The 21,213-nt window shown below is 39.2% G+C and overlaps 1 protein-coding gene across 1 annotated transcript in view; it reads right to left on the reverse strand.

The window, feature by feature from the left end:
- The window catches only part of LOC108673426 (dynein axonemal heavy chain 5), a 75,450-nt gene that overhangs the window by 13,518 nt on the left and 40,719 nt on the right, over positions 1-21,213 (reverse strand). Inside the window, 27 exon segments of the mRNA XM_047885445.1 lie at positions 802-879; positions 1,306-1,532; positions 1,860-2,012; positions 2,763-2,931; positions 4,143-4,322; positions 5,046-5,235; positions 5,797-6,050; positions 6,636-6,766; positions 7,124-7,280; positions 7,646-7,801; positions 7,932-8,087; positions 8,453-8,621; positions 8,898-9,163; positions 9,332-9,547; positions 10,061-10,206; positions 10,887-11,085; positions 11,879-12,101; positions 12,418-12,644; positions 13,293-13,462; positions 14,384-14,532; positions 15,103-15,233; positions 17,724-17,916; positions 18,335-18,457; positions 19,846-20,009; positions 20,304-20,509; positions 20,651-20,768; positions 21,004-21,126. Of these exon segments, the coding sequence (XP_047741401.1) occupies positions 802-879; positions 1,306-1,532; positions 1,860-2,012; positions 2,763-2,931; positions 4,143-4,322; positions 5,046-5,235; positions 5,797-6,050; positions 6,636-6,766; positions 7,124-7,280; positions 7,646-7,801; positions 7,932-8,087; positions 8,453-8,621; positions 8,898-9,163; positions 9,332-9,547; positions 10,061-10,206; positions 10,887-11,085; positions 11,879-12,101; positions 12,418-12,644; positions 13,293-13,462; positions 14,384-14,532; positions 15,103-15,233; positions 17,724-17,916; positions 18,335-18,457; positions 19,846-20,009; positions 20,304-20,509; positions 20,651-20,768; positions 21,004-21,126 (4,674 nt within the window).

Consider the following 21,213-nt stretch of genomic DNA (forward strand, 5'->3'; position numbering starts at 1 on the left):
GGTTGAGGGCTTTTCGACTATCTTTTTTATTTTCTGTCCAGCCATTATTAAATGCACGAACTAGATCTCTTGAACGGAGAAAAATACAGAAAAAGGACGGAGAAACATACGACTGAGTTGAGTTGAGTATAGTAAAGTTCCCTCGAAAATTAAGGCTGGAAAAACAGCTGAGCTGCAGCTGGCGAGGGAAACACAGAGGTGTGGTGGAGGAATCAAGGTATCAAACGCGCAAGGCGGGTGGAGAGGGGGAGGTGTAGGGGCCAAGAGGGTGGGGAGGGTATAGGAAGGCGAGGCCTGAGCGCAGTCAAGGCAGCGATTGTTCTCGGGTTACCGGCAGTCGCCGAGGGTTTTCAAAAACTTGCCCTCGTTTCACGCACTAGAATTTGTCGGGAATAAAACACTTGTACTAGCCGTTTTTCTCACTATTCGCACAATTTTGATTGAACTGCACTAACATTGAACCTTTCACTGAAATCGTTTCGGTACAAAATTCGCGAGATAAGTCAACCGGCATAGTAAGAAGTGAGAAAGTTGGGACCCGCAAACACTACGTGCGTCCTCGATCACTGCCAGAACTCAACTCAAAGCAATGTTTCGTGTTTCAAGTTTACGAATATTAGATGCATAACTGTTAGTGAAATCGAGCATTTAATATTGAATTTTTACAGATGTCAGAATGTGAAGGCAAATATTCGACAGTAAAGGAATATTTTTCGTCATTTTTTTGGTAACGGAATCGGCTTTAATTGTTCCCGAAGAATTTACTAATGCGAAGTAATAGAAAAAATCAATGAGGCGCACCTGGGAAACATCAGAGTACGTGCGCTGCAGACTGGCTCTGATGCCCTGGGGAGGCTCGTTCGTGAACTTGATGGAGACCTGAAATTATTCGTAGATTTTAAAGATTAGAAAATTCATAGTTTAAGTTGCGCTTATTATAGACTCATTACCTGACTTTCATGCAGGCGGTTGATTATCATGCATGACGAGCAGAACGAAATTTAATATTTGTACCCGATGCATAAATAATGGTTTTCTCTTGATTTTTTATTGTGATCTGGAATACAAAAATTCACTTAAAAAAACGTTAAATTCAAACTGCATTGTGGCGGCTTAGCACATGCACATGAAAGAATTAAAGATCCTCAAAAATTGAAAAGGAAAACAAACTATATATTTCAATGCGCATCATTTGAAAATGTCGACGAAAAAAAAATAAGAGAATAAGAACCATTTATGACATGAAATATAGTAAAATATATAGAATAATATACCCGTATTGTATACAAAAAGCACATAATGAACCTGCAGTAGGCCGATGGGGAAGTTGCGGTGGTATTCAGTGGTAAGCCAGAGCCGGAAACTCGTGTGGACGATCTCAGTGTCGGAGATGAAGTCGAGAATCTCGAGGCAGAACGAGAGGTTGAGGTGACAGTTCTGCAGCAGCAGCCAGCGACCGTTGATCATGGCCTCCTGCAGCAACCTTCGAGCGTGACCTTCCTGGCCTTGTCCCATGGAAATTGTGCGCAGTTCTGACGAAAAATATTATATATGAAATCAAATTTATTTTGATGTAATTATTCGTCCCATAATAAAATACGAATTGCTTTGAAGCCAAAATAAAATACAACAGTATGGCAAAAACCGAAAATCGAGCGAAAAAATGTTATATTATAAATACTATCTATATTTCAGTTTACTTCACTCGAATATCACATCTAACAGCTAAATGATATTGCTAAGTTGCGGTAGGTTAGTCATTCGAATTTTAACTCTCACACGCAACACTACCTTCACGATGAAAGCCATACACTTTAACCTTATACCGCATTATTAGTATCTACAATTCAAAGACTTACCCATTTCTCGGCTCTTGGCCAAAGCCTCGATCTGCAGCGTCGGGTCAGAGCCCTGCGACAGCAAGCAGATCATGGGCGTCCGGCGGTCACTCTCCTCCCAGGTGGCCTCCAGGTCCAGGACCACGGGGTCGGCGAACTGCTCCCCTAAAGCTTCTGAAAAGGTGAAAAATAATTTTCTTTCTTCAATATGCGTCAAAAAGTTTATGAGATTAAAAAGTGGGGAAAAAATATCGTACTTAAAATTTCTAATGATACAATGTCATCATGTCTCTGCAATTGTAAGAAACTGTATTTTATTAATATTATTATTATGACTGATACTAAAATATTAAGACTTTTTAGATCACGGTTAGCAAAACTAAATGTAAATTTTACAAGGGTTCATGCGATTCAGTAACGTTTGAGTACAAAAACAAAAACGTTTCAGTAAACCCTCTGTTTAAATTTTTTTACCGCTGTAATTCTAAACTGTCTTCTCTTCCTAAACCGACTACTCGTTCTCAAACGATTGTTCGTCCTTGAATCACAAACCGATCTTTCTGACTATACCAACTTCTCTTCATGTATCGATTTATCATCCTTAACTGACAATTTAGGTCGAGATGAAATAAAAATAGCGGTTTCAGCGTTTATTAGGCCGTAGGCCTGTCGCCGATTCTTAACATCACAGAACATTCACAGTATTTTGCGGTCTCGAACTCGCAACTCACTGCTACAATTCTGCTTTGCTTAACCGCCCGACCTCCTCGCCGATTCTGACCAGAAACTGGCGCACAGAGCTGGGATGGAACCCGCGCCTCTCTGCGTCAATCCTGGTACTCTGAACTTTAACCACTGGGCCACCCTGAGGTTCATGAAGGTAATAAGCCACATGAAATCAAGAAACAGAATCGGCGAGCTTACTTCTGATGTATCTTTTAGACTGAGAAAGTGTCCTGTCCGGACACCAGGACCGGACAAGCAGCAGCTGTCGTAACATGTCCAGCGATTTCGAGTACCCGCATGGCAGTTCTTCCTGAAAATAGCCAAGTTTAGTTTCTGCATATCATGTTTTTAGAGGCAGCAGAAGCTGCTTTGTGGTAAAATTTCCAGACCATCGCCGGATAGCTACAAACATGCAACTTTTCTATCGCTGTTTTCGCTTATAGGAAATTTTTCCTCTAGAGTCCTGTTAAAGAATTCTTGTAATTGAAGTGTACGCGTTTTACACAATTAAAATTCGATCGAAAAATACCTAGTGTAAAAATTGTTCATTATAATATACCGCAATCTACTTATATTTTGGAAATATTTATTGTTTGTAAGTTGAGTTGTTTGTGTGTCTGTAGCCTGGTACTGCAGGAAATTACATAAAGTCTATTCAAGCGCATGGCTACAATATTCAACGCGTCGGTGTACTAAACGAATCTGAAATTTCATTCCTAAATTGCGGAACTCCCAGCTACCGCAAAAACATGGATTATATATATATATATATATATATATATAATCCATGTTTTTGCGGTAGCTGGGAGTTCCGCAATTTAGGAATGAAATTTCAGATTCGTTTAGTACACCGACGCGTTGAATATTGTAGCCATGCGCTTGAATAGACTTTATGTAATTTCCTGCAGTACCAGGCTACAGACACACAAACAACTCAACTTACAAACAATAAATATTTCNTGCCTGTCTCTTATACACATCTAGATGTGTATAAGAGACAGCTAAAAATATAGTTCGATATATTGAAAAAACTAATAAGAAAATTGCGAATAAAACAAATTCTCTGGTCTTCAATGAAACCTGCTTGAAAGAAGAAATTCTGCCAACCTATACTAATATATATATATATATATATATAAATTAAGAATTTTAAGCCTACTGCAATAGCGAATTCAAAATTCAATTTTATGTGGAATAAGGTACATAACTTCGACATTCTTCTCCCATTTCGTTACCTTATTTTGGAAATTACGATGTGTGGCTGAAAATACTAATAATATTTGAAGGGCAACGAATAATCGATAGTTGCAAGTTTTCGGTTTGAAGCCTGGAGCTATGAAAACGGAAGGATAATTTGAATTAGATTCCGCAATACCTACCTCGTCGTAATATTACCCAAGTTATTTTACAATTAAGTAGAATCGTGAGGCCCTGCTAAACGAGGGTGTGGATATTCCAGAGTTATAATGAAAATTTGCATTTTGTTCAATTTTCCTGAATAACTTTTATTCAATAAGATCCTAATTAAAAATACCATAATACATAATTATATTAATAAATATATAAGTTTCGTCTTGCCTCTTCAGGCTTTTCCTTTTCAAACCAGACGCGCCACTCCCTTTCGTTGTCAGTGATGCGTTGGAGAAGATCCTTGAAGGGCGGCAGCTTGCTCAGCTCAACTATGTTCAGCCACGTGATGTCCAGGATCCATCGGAAGGGCTTCGGATCAACTGCTTTCAGATCTAGAGACGCTCCACCCTTTAAAGTCATACAATTTGCCTTTTGTAATAATGAACGTCAATTGTAATATTTCATTAGCTCTTGGAGGTTACAAGTTTCGAGATAATAAATAACTATTTATTATCTCAAATAATGATAAATATTTATTATTTGTAAATATTCACAGTAATTAAATCGTGAATATATAATAAATTCCGACCTAATGTCTTAATAGGAGTTCATGTATATAAACTAATATGTGGCTTTCCAAATTGTGGCTTGCAGTAATGTACGGAATCAATTGTTACATTTTCATGAATCATAAAATCGATGGAGTAAATTTTAGGAATCATCATCAATCATTTGATTTCAGAATTTGAAAATTGGTTCCTAAACTGGTCAAAGTGATGAATATTCATTGATGATATGAACATACCGTACTTCATCAATACTTTATTTCGAAAAATCACCTTTTGCACAACTTTTTTCGAAATTACTATTTCGTAACAAAGTATAACATTATAACTATACGACAACACACTTTACAGTTACATTTTAAAACTAAAACCCTGCGGGAATTTCCAGCTAGAAACAAATAAGAAATTTTCATCAAAAATTTCCAGTTAGAACAAAGATGAAACTTTCATCAAACATTTCCAGCTAGAACAAAGATGAAATTTTCATCAAAAATTTCCAGCTAGAACACAGATGAAACTTTCATAAAAAATTTCCAGCTAGATTAAAGCGAAATTTTCATCAAACCTTGATGAAAGTCATGAACTCCTCGTGCGTGGCGTGACCGCGGTGCATGTCGATCTTCATGGCGAGCAGGAGCGTGAAGAGGAACTTGTGTCGCTCGTAGAAGCCACGGCACGCGATACGCCACACTTGATATGTCAGATACTTGATGATGTTAGAGATGCGGTTGCGGGGGATCGAGCTCTTCTCAGCTCTGAAAAGTGGCCGCAGCACCGAGTCAAGGAAAAGAATGAAAATGACACCTAAAATTTTTAATTTTTTGTGAAGCGATGAACATTTTTTAATGAACTTCTGATTTGTTTTACAGAAGCTTTCTTTACAAGCTGAACGTTAAATATAATTTTGGTAATTAGCGTTTATCGCGAGATTATTCTGCATGTTCTGAACAGATTAAATATCAAGAGAATTTTTTATAATACTAATTACCCAAAATTTCGATAAAATTGTTTTCCCTCACCTCACCATTGTCCAGAAGCGAGTTTTTCTAGACATAATCAATGGCTTAGAACACATATCATGAGTACAATTCAACGGCTGCGAGCAATTTTTGAACAGATCTTGGAATACTTATAGTGAAAACCAAAGAAACTTCTAAGTCACTCTACACCATTAACAATTCAGAGCAGTATACGATTGAATCACAGATATTAGTGATTCACACGATACTTGACTGATAAAGGCTAAATCGCGACTCACTTGAGCAAAGCTGTGTCAAATAGACTCACTTGAGCAAAGCTGTGTCAAATAGACTCACTTGAGCAAAGCTGTGTCGAAGAGTGTCAGGAACTGTCTGAGGGACGTCTGGTACATGCACGACACTTCAACCATTTCCATGATGAGGAAGTATAAGATGGAGCCTCTGGCAGCCACGGCTCGGTACTCTTCCCGGGCTCCGTTAATTTTAAGTTCGGTTTCAGCGGCCACTAGGAGCTTATGGCTGACATCTTCTGCAGTGGCCTTAGTCTCATGTAGCACCACAATAAGATCGTCGTCGTCCACTAGCGAGCCCTGTGTGAAAAAAACGTTTAATAATCAAATTTGAGACTCAAGAACAATTTAATTGATGCAAAATATGAGGTGCGAGCAAGTTCACGTATCTTCAGCGTAAGGCGAAAATTTCTAGCACAATTCATTGGAATATGTGAACATATATATGCAAATTGCAATATCAAACACGAACCACAAACATACGCGCCTCTCTTTCACAACGAAAAAAAACATAGTCGAGTTCGCAGTGATGCAAAAAATGTCTAAACTAAAAACACGGGCAACCAGATGAAGTACATGGCATTGTTTGATTTGTACAGATGCAGTCACGAAGACATTACAAGAGTAATGTTGCGAGTGGTTTTGAGCATAAAATTACGTGCACCACATATATAGCATCGGATTAAAACAATCATTTCTACAAAATTAATCCTAAAAATACATACGAGCGCTAGACAACGTATCAACATGACTTTATGCTATCTCATCATGCAGTTTTGAAGATGAGACTTTCAACTGTTTTTTATTCTCTCTTGAATGAATAAAAAGTAAATGGATGCATTCACCGTGAGCACATAGTATACCCACACATAACACAACACGCACCTGGGTGGATGTCAGCCGCAAGAGTAAATTGTCTTCCAGTTCCTTCATTCTTCTCTTGTTATCCATCACCTCCTGGATGAGAGCGATCCTCTCTTTCTCCAGTTCACTTTTCTCCGTTCTGATAACTCGACCTAAAAAAATATAAATTTCACAGGAGTCAATTCATTAGGAATCAAAATTGACACATAAATCCAGTCTCACTGAATCTTGTTAGGCAGCAAAAATTCAGTCGTACTTGAACGTTCGGTTTTATCTGAGCACCAGCAATATTTTGGAGGTTCCACATACAAGTCACAGTCTTCCATTTCCAAATATTCACCGGGAAAAACATCGAGATCGAGAAATTTTCTAATTTACTTCTGCGTTCCATGAAGACCTGTCTTCGGTTCTTATTTCAGTAACTAAACATAGATGTTATCATGGATTGTTTGAAGCTGTTTTAGTGGAAAAAAATACCGTGTTCTATCAGACGAGATGCCTAATTTTACCTAACAGTTGGTCTTCCAGCCCGTGAACCGTGACGGTAAAGTCGATGATGGACGTTTTTGCTGCTGTTTCCGGAGTGTAGGCAGGATTTGGTAGCTTAGTGGTGATGTAGAGCATAAAACCAGGCATCACATCACACTCTTTGTCTCCAACACCAACCTGTATAAGTTTGAAGCGTCTTATATACGAGGCGGACACAGTACCTAATGCTGAGTCGCGAGAGAAAAATTTACGAACGGGTATTTATATTTATCTGTATTTATTTCATAAAGTCACTGAACTGCCAGAGTAACTGTCAACCGAGAAAAGCATGCACTACGACAAGAATAGCATGCACTATGTTATAGTTACAGTATTTAGGTAATAAAATCAAGGAGTAGGAAAATTGAATTGTTCACGTGATGGTTAAATACTATAATCACGGATAATTTGCACTATTTTGATATTTTGACATGGAACGCGATACATTCTGCTCTCTAGTGTCCAGTACTTGACCAGTAAATTGAAAATTTTTCAAAACTTGCCTTGAGAATCGATCCTGATTTGATAAAGTTCCTATCGAGGAGGTTATCGAGCACAGGGTCCAGCTCCTCCCTGACGTCTTCTACGACCAGAGGCCGGCCAAGCGACAGGGAGTCCTCGAGGTGGGCTCGGAAATACTTGTGTTCCAGAGATGTTATCTGAGCGAGGACAAAATTATTATATTGTTCTCACAAGCTTATACCACACTAGCGACTCTAGAAAACCAAGGAGAAGTTTTACTCGTAGAATAAATAAGCCAAATTTTCATAACTTCAAGTCTCAATTCACCTGGAGTTCATTTTTGCTTTCACGATTTTTGATCCAATTTTTGCCTTGTCCCTGAGGGTCTATCAGCAGAGGGTAGCAGGAAGCCTTGGTGACAATGAGGCCATTCTGGATGCTCAGCTCGTCATTCGGAAGGCCTTGCAAGTTCCATTCCGTAACCTTTCGAAGATAAATCGGTAGATTTTTTTGTTTCGTGTTTCAAAAAAGTTTTACGTTGGTATTTATCTTTCACGGACACTAGTTGAATTCTGGTTTAGGTAATTTTTATTACTATTTATAAAACCCTGTTTTTTGTGAGCAGAGTCGTAGTAAGCCTGCGTTCAGTATGGATTCAAGTAACCGTTACGTTACCATTAATCAGTCAAATCTGAATTTAGCAATTTCACTGTTTTTTCAAGCTGGAAAATTTTACTCGTTGTAGTCTTTAGAGGAGAATTGCATATATCCTGATGGATCAAATTTCGTATTTGCGGCGTAAATACGAGTAAAATACAAGTTTCAGTTCCACAGAAGAGGGAATTTACCGTGGCGTTGTCAACCAGCCAGTTGGTGATATTGAGACTGGTGGTGAACGGAATTTGGCGGCTGTTTAGCATTCCTTTCCACGTGGCGAGCATTTTTGTTCTGTACTCTTGATTGAAGGGCCCGGCGTATGAAAGGAAGCACGTGGTGATCAACACGTCACCCACAAGCCTACGGTGAAAACGTCATTAATCTCTTAAAATCACAGGATACCGTGAATTTTTTTAAGTTTCGCTGTGTCAAAGTTTCTCTCATTGAATGAAATAAAAGAAATTAGTTTTTCCTAGTCGAACTTATTTTGCTCTCTTGCTGATGGATGGTGAACACGCATCAATCATAATTTCTTAATGTAGACTTTTGCAGGAACCATTGGTATTAAGTTTTAGTTACAAATTTCTTCCGTGGCTTTCGTGCGCTAAAATTACATAAAAATCGTGCACATCCTACCTTCCCAGCTGATGTTTGAAGTCTAAACATTGTTCAGTCCATCGAACTTTCTCTCCAGCCAGTCCATTGATAAGAGTGACTGCGGCCTGCATCTTGCGTCTGCAAGTATCGGCAGCATCCATCAATCTCTGCTTGTCTGCCAGGGCAGCTTGGTACTGATCACGGACTTCCTCCAGCGCGCGCTCCTTCTCGTCCAGGGAGGCTTGAGCTCGTGCCAAATCACCCATTGCAACGCGCAGTCGCGCTTCTTGCAGTGCCAAATTCGCCTGAAATTTAGCGTGATGCAAACCTTATATATTTCCAATGTGTAATCCATCGTCTACTCTTGGTAGCCTACGTTTTACCAGGCCTCTGCATAGTAATAGCATTGACAGCAGTTAATGTTGTTGAATGTTGAGCAGTTAGTGTTAATGTTGTGTAACATTAATGCATACCTTGAGCGGTAAAACTTCTTTGTTGACCGTGAAGAAGGCAACCATGGCTCTGGTCCACGAGAGGAGTCCAGCGACGTCCCCGCAGACTCGTCTCGCCGTGTCCATGTCGTAATCCTCAAGGTTAAAATAAGGCTCGAGGAGCTCCACGACCTCGTCATTGATGGTGTCCTTCGGGAAATTTTGCAGCGAAAGCAAGAACGTAGTGCTCGCCATCATCTGAAGCGTGAAATAAAATATTCTCATCGAGAAAAAACAATCATTGTGCTACAATATAAATAGTCGGTTCATACAAGTGATGGCTCCCGCTTGTCACTGATTATATAGCTCTCTTAGGTTACTTCTCGTCTGCGTCCAAGTGACTGTCTAGTTTGAATGCGATTTATTGAACAAAGCAGAGCATACAGTGCTCGAATAAAACAATGATCACTAACTGAACTAAGTTCTTGATTCTTGCACTCTGAGCGAAATATTCAAGGTAGACAGGACAGGAAAAGTCTAATTGGAACTTTGAGAAATTAAACTTTGAGATGAGATTTTGCGGTAATGATACTTAAAATTGAAATTGAGACGTTAGAGTTTTCTAGGAACTAATAACAGCAGACAACGAGGAACAGGACCGGTAGACTGGAATACCAAACATTGATTTAATCTTAGATAAATTAATTTCTAGGAACACGACAAGAGGGAAGGCTGTGAGGAAAATTCGCCATGGCACGAGACTCCACACACCTTGAGACTCTCAGGCCACGAGGGTCGGGGGCAGGCGACGAGAGGATCAGCCTTGACGGGCTGCAGGCGGCGCTGGAAGAGGATGAGCACGCAGTCCATGATGCGCATGATGAGGTGCGGAGGACGCCCAAGCTTACGCACAGTCGCTGCCAACAAACACCGTAAGATCATGAAACCGTTCACGCCGAGCTAAAATTCGTGAAACATTTCAAGTCACCTTTATAAATAGAAATATAGATTGATTCAGCCAAGGCTGGAAACGTCGTACTTGAAGAAAGACTTGAAATTAATCACTTCAAATTAATCAAGTTGCAGTCTTTGGATTTGGTTTTATACGAAACCATTTCTCAGAGAAAGTTTCCAGACGATCACACGTTCTGCTATTATACGTGTAATTATTAGCATTTGCTCCAAATCTGGATGGTGAGTGACTTTAAAAACTTCTGGAGTTTTCGGTCATCAAACAGAGCCTAATACTATTATAATAATCTAACTTTTGAAACCCAATAATAATCAAACTTTTTCTGGAGAAGTTTCTAATGCCACCGAAAACAAGTACATTTTACTAGGTAATCCAATAAATTATTGGAAAAATAGCACAAAAAGTTTCATCAACTGTAAATAATAACATAGAAATAAATTAGTCAATGCAAAGCTCTAATATAGTTATGCATAATAAGAGGTATACTGATAACTAAAATTATAATTCTGAATTTTCTAAATTAATTTTAAACGACCACATCATCTGCGATCACTTACAGGAGATGTTGTGTAATAAATATCACCATACAGTGGTCAACGGAATCAAGTTAAGTTGATCACCCACCAATATGCGCAGGTTTGATGGTGTTAAGAGCTTCCTCGGCCTCCTCCAGCGCTGGCCGCGCCGCCTCCAGTTTCTCCTCGGCCAACGCCTTGTCTTTGGCGATGAAGTCCACGAGCACCTGCGCCTTGTCCCGCACCTTCTCCACCGCCACCTTGATGCTCTCCGCTTCTTCTGCTCTGATCGTCACTTCTTTCAGGATCTGCAATATCCACTCGCAAAATATCCATATTTCAGGATCCAATCGATTAAGATTTCACGAGTAATTAAGATCTGATGGGAATTCGTAATCAACACTCTTCTAAAATTTCATCAGAATCCAAGATTTAACGGTACATAAGGATATAAATCATGAATTCTTTCGACATCATAATATCATCAGAAAGAATAATTTCACGGTTAATCAAGATTCATGCCAGAAACGTCAATATTGATGGTTCACTAACAAATAGTTCAACAAAATTAATTTAATGACCGTTTCATTCATAATAATGTCCATCAAACAGTCGTACTATATTGTTTATCTTTATAATTTTTAACAATTCTCAAACATTTACCAAACAGCGCATATAGTATGCTCATATATTTACAACATTCCCGTACTTAGTCTGTTCAAGACAACATTTAATCCGGATAAAATAAACAAATACTGCACGAGTGTCTGTTAAATGAAGAATTATTCACAATTTGGCAGAAAGTTTTAAATATATATACATGAATTGCGAAAAAATAGTATGAATATTCTGCACATGAAAAGTCAACGCTAAAAAATATCAATTGAAAATATTCACAAGCTCCTCCCCTAACAAAATTTATAGTCGCCCCAACTTCTGGTAATCCAAATTTATAGTCGCCCCAGCTTCTGGTAATCCAAATCAGAAGCTGACGCGTCTGTAAATATTCACTGGGTAACAAAATTCAGAGTCGCCCCAGCTTCTGGTAATCCAAATCAGAAGCTGACGCGTCTGTAAATTTTCACTGGGGATCATACCGACCTCCTCAGCTCGCAGCGAGGCCACCTCCAGCTCGCCCTCCATCACCAACAGCTCCTCCTTGAGCCTCTCGACGGCCTCGGACGCCTCCTGCAGCTTGTTGAGGCCAGACGTCATCCTGGCCGCCGCGTCGCCAATTTCCTGTCGCTTGTCTGAGTAAATTTTCTTGTACATGCAAATGAACGATAGGTACGACTTGGGTGTCACGTGAGCAGCGCGACGATACCTGTGAAGTGGAAACATTTGAACACGGTTATACGTAATATGATTAATATTCCATCACGGTGAATATTATTTAATGATTCAGTTAGGTCGAGTTTCCCATTATCTAGCTGCTAGACGAATCTTGTATGTGTTCTAACATTGGCTAGAGTTGCTCCATCATTGAATAATGGACACAACATGCATTTCATTGAGGTTTATATTCTCCAAATTGTTAAGAAGCATTAGAGAGAAACATTCTTTTACACATAAAATGCAAAAATGCATCATAAATTAGAGCGCAAGATGATATTTATTGATATTGAGAAACAATCACGAACCTCATGAAATACTCGTGGCAGAGCTGCGCCACCAAGTCGTGCATGGACCCCATACACTTGACGAGGTTGGCCTTCACGTCGTCGCTGCAGATGATCTCGAAGGCGCGAAGGAAATGATCGGCCACGGCGACGAGAGCGTCGCGCGGCCACGGCTGCAGCCAGTCGATGGTGCAGCCGCTTATAAGACCGGGGAATCTCATTGCACGGCTTCGGAATTTGTCTCCTACCTAACAAATTAAGGAATTCGTATTAGGATATCATTATCGTATCTATAATGAGGGTATCATTAATGTAGCACATACATCACACGACGCGCTCACAAAAATTTAGAAGATCGTTTGAGTGGATTCTCTTCTCATCATAGACATAATTTTTAAATTTTCTTTGTTCAAAAGAGAACATGTTTGCAATAGCCTCACGCATGAGAAGGACTTTAGCAAAAAAAAAAACAATGTAATTCAAAATATCTCGCTAAATTGCCAAGTTTGTTCACTCATTTTAACCGTGATCAGTCACTCAAATTATTTCCCGACGAATGAAAACTACACAATATGCTTATTGTAGAAAGTTGCATAAGCTAAAATTAGAAAAAATTAAAATACTTAGCCCTCTACCGCCGTATATCACTCTCCGGGAACATAACTTTCAACTTAAATTATACGTAAACTATTGAGTGTAGCAACCTGAGGACGTTTGTACGCAACAGAGAACATTTTAAAGTTGTCGTACGTGGCGGCAACCATCGGTGCAAGTCATTTTGCGCTCACTATAACGCATCCTTTTTGGGAAGTAGGCTTGTGACAATATTGCTCCGGTTACTCATGTCAGGCGGTAGAAAGTTAAATACTTGAAAATAAAAATTTGAAATAACCCACAGGTGAGAAGCACAGGACCACATGCAGGTTCTGTCTGGTTCTCTGCAGGAAGAAATCCATGACGCTCTCAGGCGTCGCAGGCCGGCGGGGGTGTTCCCTCTTCATTACGGGCAGAAGCTCGGAGACGATCTCCGCCTGCTCGTCTCGACTGAACAGGTTACTCACCATCCCTGAGAGAAAAAGGAATCAGTATTACTTCTTTCACTCTTGTGACACCTGCATTCAGTTAACTCGAAAGATTACTTACCATGCCAGTAATCAGTATTACTCCACTCACTCTTGTGACACCTGCATCCAATTAACTCATGAGGTTACTTAACATGCCTGCAATCAGTAATCAGTATTACTCCATTCACTCTTGTGACACCTGCATTTAATTAACTCGAAAGATTACTTACTATGCCTGCAATCAGTAATCATTATTACTCCATTTACCTCTTTCACACCTACCTCCAATCGACTCATGAGGTTACTTACCATACCTGCAAATAAATATAACTTAATCATAATAAAATTTTGGCAAAGCCTTGGTCATTTGACTGAAGAAATCACTTGTAATGTCTGTTGTGAAGAAGCTTGTAGTCGGTTAGTGTTATACAAAACCGCATTTTGTATCTTGAAAAAAACATGTACCCAACTGAAATGAAAGCTCACAACTGCAAACAACGCCATCAACGAGCTTATGAATAGATTTCAACGTTTTTTCCGCGCGCACTCATAACATAGCAAATGTTTTACGTTTAATATACAGTGCTTTAAATTGAATATCGCTACAAAAGTTTCTCGATCATACAGTGCATTATGTCGCACTTTTGGAGAGAATGATTACAATGGCTAAATCAACCTTCACATTCTCCAGAAAATTCATCCCTAAATAATGGAGTAGACAATTACTGCCAACTTGAAGAAGAATACTAAACGCGTCTATCATGTTTACTTAACTGAAATTTCCTGCGAGATATTACTTGCTAGGGATGCTCTATGTCGGTTTTTCTGTAGATATAAGACAAATTAGAAATTGCAAAGAAAATTCTGCCAAAAATTTACACTAGAAAATAAAGACTTTCAAATTCAAAAGGCAAATCTTTTACCAGACGAAAGCACATTGTTGAGGTACTCCAAGAAGCTCTCTTCTTTGATGTCCTGGTCGGTGAAAATAAACGTGGTGCCTTTCCCTTGTATTCCGCAGGTTCTGTACAAGACTTTAAGATCCTCCAGTAAGTTGGCGCTGTTATACGACCTGGGCGGGAAAAAATAGCTAAAATGAGTCAAAGTAATAAAAAATATTCAGTATATATATTTTTTCCACCATGACAATAATACTTTTATTCATACATATTCGCTTGCTGCACGAGCCTCATTTTCCGAAACTACGAAGATTTCATCAACTTTATTACACATGAACAATCAATACAGAATTTGATAGAATTTTTAATACAGTTTATTCAAATCATTTTTTGGAAAGAATGAAACGTGAAATCATGCAACAAAAGGTTTTGAACTGCTTGCGTAAACGAACATTAATTTTAAGGCAAGTTCATATTAATCGTGAATTCAAATTAAAACAACAAACGGTTTGAAAATTGAAAGAAAACACCCCAAAGTAACACACATCATTAAAAAAAATAAATTTCATTCCCTTAAACCGTTAGATTGTTTTCGTTAGAAATAATATAGATAGGATGTGAATAATTTGCATTTATTACAAACCTCGAGTATATTGAAAATGCACTTTGCGGCGTCAGAATCCTTCTAAGTTCACGCTGACCTGGCAAGTGTTCACGCTGACCTGGTAAGTGTTCACGCTGACCTGGTAAGTGTTATCTGGAAAGTCTTGTAGCCAGCAATGAAGGAAGCCAGGCGAGTGAGCGACTGTTTGCCGGAGCCACCAACCCCCACAAGCAGAGCGTTGCCGCCGGGGTTACAAATAACGCGGGATATCTAACGAGCAACAGAAAATTAAATAGCCTAGTTATTTAATGATATATTACGTGGGGTTAGAGAAACATTGATGCAACTTATTCGCGTGTCACGGAATAATGGTCGACCAAGTAATTTTAACCAAAACCATAACTGGCACACAATTATCCGCAGCACATGTTTGTTATAAAGAAAATATATATTTATATATTTTCAACAACCGTGCTTAAATATTGAATTTATGAAGATGAAGACGAGAAGATTACACGATGAGAAGATGAAGATGACGCGAGGAATTACATGAAGACAATATAATCTTAGATCTGAATCTATTATCAGTTCGTCCAGTTGAATTTCAATTTTCGTTTTTTTCATTTACATGTTCTTTGAAACAATAATTATTGAGGTAGTGAAACATTCACCATGATACCGGCAGAGGTGGGCAGTAGCGCGCTACATGTAGCGGCCGCTACATTTTCAGTAGCGGTAGCGGCGCTACATTTAAGCAATTGTAGCGGTAGCGGTAGCGCCCGCTACATTTATAGATAAAGCCTTCAGATTTTACTTAATAGTATTAATATTATTTAAAAATCAGCATGATACAAACATAATATAAATTAAAGAATAACACTGCACGAAAGATTTCGGTGTAATGTTGTCAACCTCAGCCTGTTACTAGTGTCAACACGTTAGTTGTTACCAGAGGTGGGCAGTAGCGCGCTACATGTAGCGGCCGCTACTAGCGGCCGCTAAATTTTCAGTAGAGGTAGCGGCGCTACATTTAAGCAATTGTAGCGGTAGCGGTAGCGCCCGCTACATTTAGAGCAAGTAGCGGTAGCGGAAGCGGCCGCTACATTTCAAAGTAGCGCTGCCCAGCTCTGGATACCGGTAACCGATTGATCACTTTTCATGAACTTCTGAACATAATTCATCGATAACTTAATTGTCGTTTCCTCACTGCCGAATTGCTCGTCACTTGAAACCAAAGGAAATTATTTTACCCGTCGAAACTCTCTTTATAAATCTTAACTAAAATTCATCGGTCACTTACACGCCATGCAAATCAAGTCTCTCAGTCACTAGCTTGTGTTTAGTACGAACCTGTATGAAGTTGTTTGTGTCGGAAAGGTTACAAACTTTCGTGCATATGTCTTCATTCTTATACATCCATCCCTTTTTGTAAACCATTGAGAACGATCTTAACCTTCCTCCTTTATTAAATTAACGTTATTATTGTCAATTCTAATAATTCTATTCAAGCAGTCATTTAGCGGCCGGGCTGGTTGCGACTTTTCTCACTGCTTCCGAGGCTTTCTCTGCAGCAAAGCAAAAATCTTGCATCTCTGGCCGGCAACAGACAGATTCACTTCAACCTTCACACATTCAACTCGTCCCTGTGTCGTCTCGCGTGGTCTATTTTTGTCCGTTCTGCGTAGTTCCTACTCCGCGAGATGACAGTCCTCAGCCTCTAGCCGGTTCTTCAACTGGAGTGATAACTGATTCTAGTGTTAAAGTGATAAGTGATTCTGCTTCGAATTCTGAACTATAAGTGATTCTAGTTCTAAAACGATTAACCCTTAATTTCATAGGATGAATGTCGTGACAAGATGTTCATGATAACGGAGGGGGGCACAACTTTCTTCTACCTCTCCAGTGGACGGGCGACTACGGCTTTTGTTTCCTTTTGAATAAATTCAAATGAGAATCTGGAGTATGTCATTTACCTGTCCTCGCCATGAACTTATTTTCGTCAGTTTGCGTACCACTGCTGAGATGTGAAGACTTTTAATGCCAAACGATGTATTGTTTTCATTTTGCTTCTAATAAGTGTTAAATGCCCAACAATACATAATCTAGCCACGACTTGTAATTGTTTTCACATGCTACTCATCAGGCCCTAGCTGGTGAGTGGCATTCTTCATTAAAACCAAATATCCTCTTATGTAAATTCTCAGCTCATTAAGAATGATAATATCAAAGTTTTGTGGTACCAGGTGGTAGAGAGCTGTGGTACGGGACCTCCAAGAGATACATGATCGCAAAAAGGTACTCATTCTCCCAACTCGGTACTCACTCTCACAAGATGTGCCATGGCGTCTCTAAAGAACACCGGGCACCGCCCTAACGCCCTGCAACTCTGTACTCACTCTCAGAAGATGCGCCATGGCGTCTCTAGAGAACATCAGGCACCGCCCTAACGCCCTGCAACTCGGTACTCACTCTCACAAGATGCGCCATGGCATCTCTAAAGAACACCGGGCACCGCCCTAACGCCCTGCACTCTGTACTCACTCTCAGAAGATGCGCCATGGCGTCTCTGGAGAACATCAGGCACCGCCCTAACGCCCTGCAACTCGGTACTCACTCTCACAAGATGCGCCATGGCATCTCTAAAGAACACCGGGCACCGCCCTAACGCCCTGCAACTCGGTACTCACTCTCACAAGATGCGCCATGGCGTCTCTAGAGAACATCAGGCACCGCCCTAACGCCCTGTAACTCTGTACTCACTCTCACAAGATGCGCCATGGCGTCTTTAAAGAACACCAGATCCATGCCAGAGCCGCGCACCATCTCGTTGTACTGGGACAGGAACATTTCCAGCCTCTCCGCCAGAATATCAAAAGACGGAATGGGTTCATACACGTGCGGCATTTCCATGTCCGCGTCCTCACCCTCGTCACCAGTAGGTTCAGGAGCGTCTCTATTATCGAAGTTTAAACACGAATAATTATATTTAAATGCTATCATTTATAGCCAATGAAAGGGCAATTCTTGAAGCGGATATATATTTATAGGATGTCAACTCAAGTCCACTTCTTGGGAACAAATTTTTCATCTAGCGAGATTGAACTGAGTTGAGTTATTAACGAGAATATGGTACATATTGTAGTCAAGAAGTCTACAGCATTTAAACATTAATGTCTCTAATAACTTTCTCTCACTAACTTATGCTAATAAATTTCTCTAACACTCATTAAAAATTTCATTAGATTCATGATTAAAGCAATGCCTAATATACCGAGTCTCAAATTATTATTACAATAGAACTACTATTAATGCTGCAGATAAAACGAAGGCAGAACACTTAATTGAAATGGGATCTCAAAGTTCGAGATCACCTCAGGAAGTCCACGAAATACTCCTGCTTCGTCACGCATCGTCTGGCTCCCTCGCCGAGATGTTCGGTGACGTGAGATTCAGTGATTTCGTCGAACCACTTCAGGTCTTTCGAGGTGGTGAACCTGAGGAGGATACGCCGAATTTTTTTCTTAACGGTTTGTTTAGTTCAGCTTTACTTAATTTATCGGAAATTTTTAGTCCACTATTAGAATTTTGTTTTAATTTTATTTATTTCTGCCGGCAAAATGCTGGCATACATCAAGATAATTATTATTTGAAAGGTTTTCCCATCATGGATGGAAACAGCTGATCGGGTGATCTCGACGACAAATTAAACTAAGCATCACTTCATATTGGATAAATTCAAAATTGACGCGACCGAACAATTTTATTGATTCCAAAATCAGTCTACGGGTTTTGAACCTAAGATTTAGATTACTTGTGGTAATACAAAAACTAAAAATTTCAAGCCTAATTAATAAGCGACTCCTTTTAAACATAATTCTTTGCTTTAAACATTCAAATTAAATGATTACTATGATAGAGAGGATACATAAAAGCTGGATTAAAAGAAATTTATACAGATAAATAGAAATCGAGAGATCCTCTATTTACAGGGAGACAATAATGAGGCTGTGATAACGCCATCGACTTGTGACAGAAATTACAAGCACCAAACTTGTTGTGCAAAATGTACTTGAAAGGTTTACTATTGATAATAATAACCATGAACGAGATATTTTCACCATTTTCTACACTAGAGGGTGAATGAATCAGAGACTGCATAGTAAAATGATCTCTGCAGAAGATTCACTCCAATAACGTAAACTACATCTCTTTGTTATTTAATAGTTACAGCCTTTTTAATTTCTCGTTATAAATTGCAGTAACTCAACCTTTATATAGCGGAATATTCGAGTAATGCGACTTGTCCGCATGTTGATGAGAAATTATAGCAGTGGAATTCATAAGTTCATTTTATTTGATAACTTTGCTACGGTTGGAATGAAATAATAAATTACGAACACATGAAACCGTTTTAAAGGTACATTATTCATTTCCAACATTGCATTACTGCAAGCGCAAAAAACTCATCGCCTTAAAAGCATTCAACCTTCTAGGATTGGTCAGATAGGCAAGCTGCCGGTGAGATATCATGAGATAATGAAGTTGATTAATTGAACTCACGAACGACACTATCACGATTTGCATCTAATATCAGATAGACAGGCCGTCAACGAGATAATGAAGTTGTTGAGATCACACCGAAGATGAAAAATATCACGATTTAATCTAACATTTTAATATAATATTTTATATATATTACATTATTGAATAAACGCCGGTTATAATAAGATAGAATTGTGCCGTAGCTCACAGCTTACCTGTCTGAGATCAAAAAATATCACGATTTAATCTTATATATTAATCTTATATTTTATATTTATTATATTATTGAATAAACGACGGTTAGAATAAGATATAACCGTGCCAGTGGCGCACAGCTTACCTGTCCGAGATCACTCTGGCGAGCTCATGCCTCCACATGGCGATGAGGAGGCTAGGCGTGGTGACCACGTTGCTCGTGGCGTTCAGCATCCCCTGCCAGATGCGCGACAGGTCCCGCAGGTTGAACACGTAGTGGAAGTTCGCAGGTGTCGGCAGTAAATTCAGCTGCGGGGCATAAGTATGTGAGCAAGATTCAGTATTGTTTATAAAACGATATATTTTTGTGATCGTGACATTCATCTTGATGAAGGTAAAAATTTCATGTATGCAAAAGTTCTTCACATATAAAGTTGTAGAGTCCCAATTTATTTTGATAAATAAGTCATTCAAAATTATGGAAGTTACTGAATTAAAAAAATTTTGAATCGGTGAAACATAATGAACCATAAATTTTTGCGTTCAATGAACCATATTTCAATATAATGAAAATTCCTTCCTAAGCATGCTTAGTACTGCCACCTTTGTGGCAGTCCAAATGATGCGCGTGAGGGGAACAAGTTTCTCGACCACGTCCCTGACGTCCGATGTGAAGCCACGCTTCGCGTTGAAGTGACCTCGTGCTATGCTGCCAAATATTTTGTCTATGGACTGGTCCGATGGAAGCGTCGAGTTGAAGATGCAGAAATGACGCTTCAGTCGGGAAGGTATGTCGTTTCGTCCTCCACCTTCAGCAACATTTATTAATCATTTTGACAGCAAAAATTGAATTTAAGCAATGGCGCTAACATTTTTAGCATAACAATAGAGTACAAACCAGAAGACATTGGAAGTGTTACGTAATAAAAAAATGTACACAAACTCAGTACCTGGGTGTCCCATGGCTGCGAGGAACTGCATGTCGACAATCTTAGTGAATTCGCCAGGTTTTTCCAGACTGTAGAAGCCCCCTTGCTCCAACGTCTGACGAACAATTTCGTTCGTGGGCTGTACAAATAATCAATAACTCAATAAACGATTCAAGACGATTTTAGTGATTAAAGGATTAAAAAATTCGATTTTTGCAAAGATATTATAAATAATCCGAAATATTTTTTATATCATTTTTATCATCGCTTTATGAAAAATAATCGAAATAGCAGTAACGGAGAGCAGCATAAGGAGAAATTAAACCTTTACTAAATAACATAGTTAATCTTAACTTGGGATCGACATATCTCACCTGATCTCCCCAGCTGTTGAAGTGAGGCATGTTGATATCATCTATAAACACGGACATTTTCTTGCCAGCGGGAGGTCCGAAGGTTGTTCCCAAGCGTTTGTCCACGTAGCTTTCTATGGTCCTCTACGAGATTAATTTAATTATCTTTGATGTAGTTACTTTAACTTATGGCCCAATCGTTGCTGACAACTACAATTTCATATACAAGTT

The sequence above is a fragment of the Hyalella azteca genome, unplaced genomic scaffold (assembly GCF_000764305.2).
Source record: "Hyalella azteca isolate HAZT.00-mixed unplaced genomic scaffold, Hazt_2.0.2 contig17967, whole genome shotgun sequence".
Taxonomy (NCBI): domain Eukaryota; kingdom Metazoa; phylum Arthropoda; class Malacostraca; order Amphipoda; family Hyalellidae; genus Hyalella; species Hyalella azteca.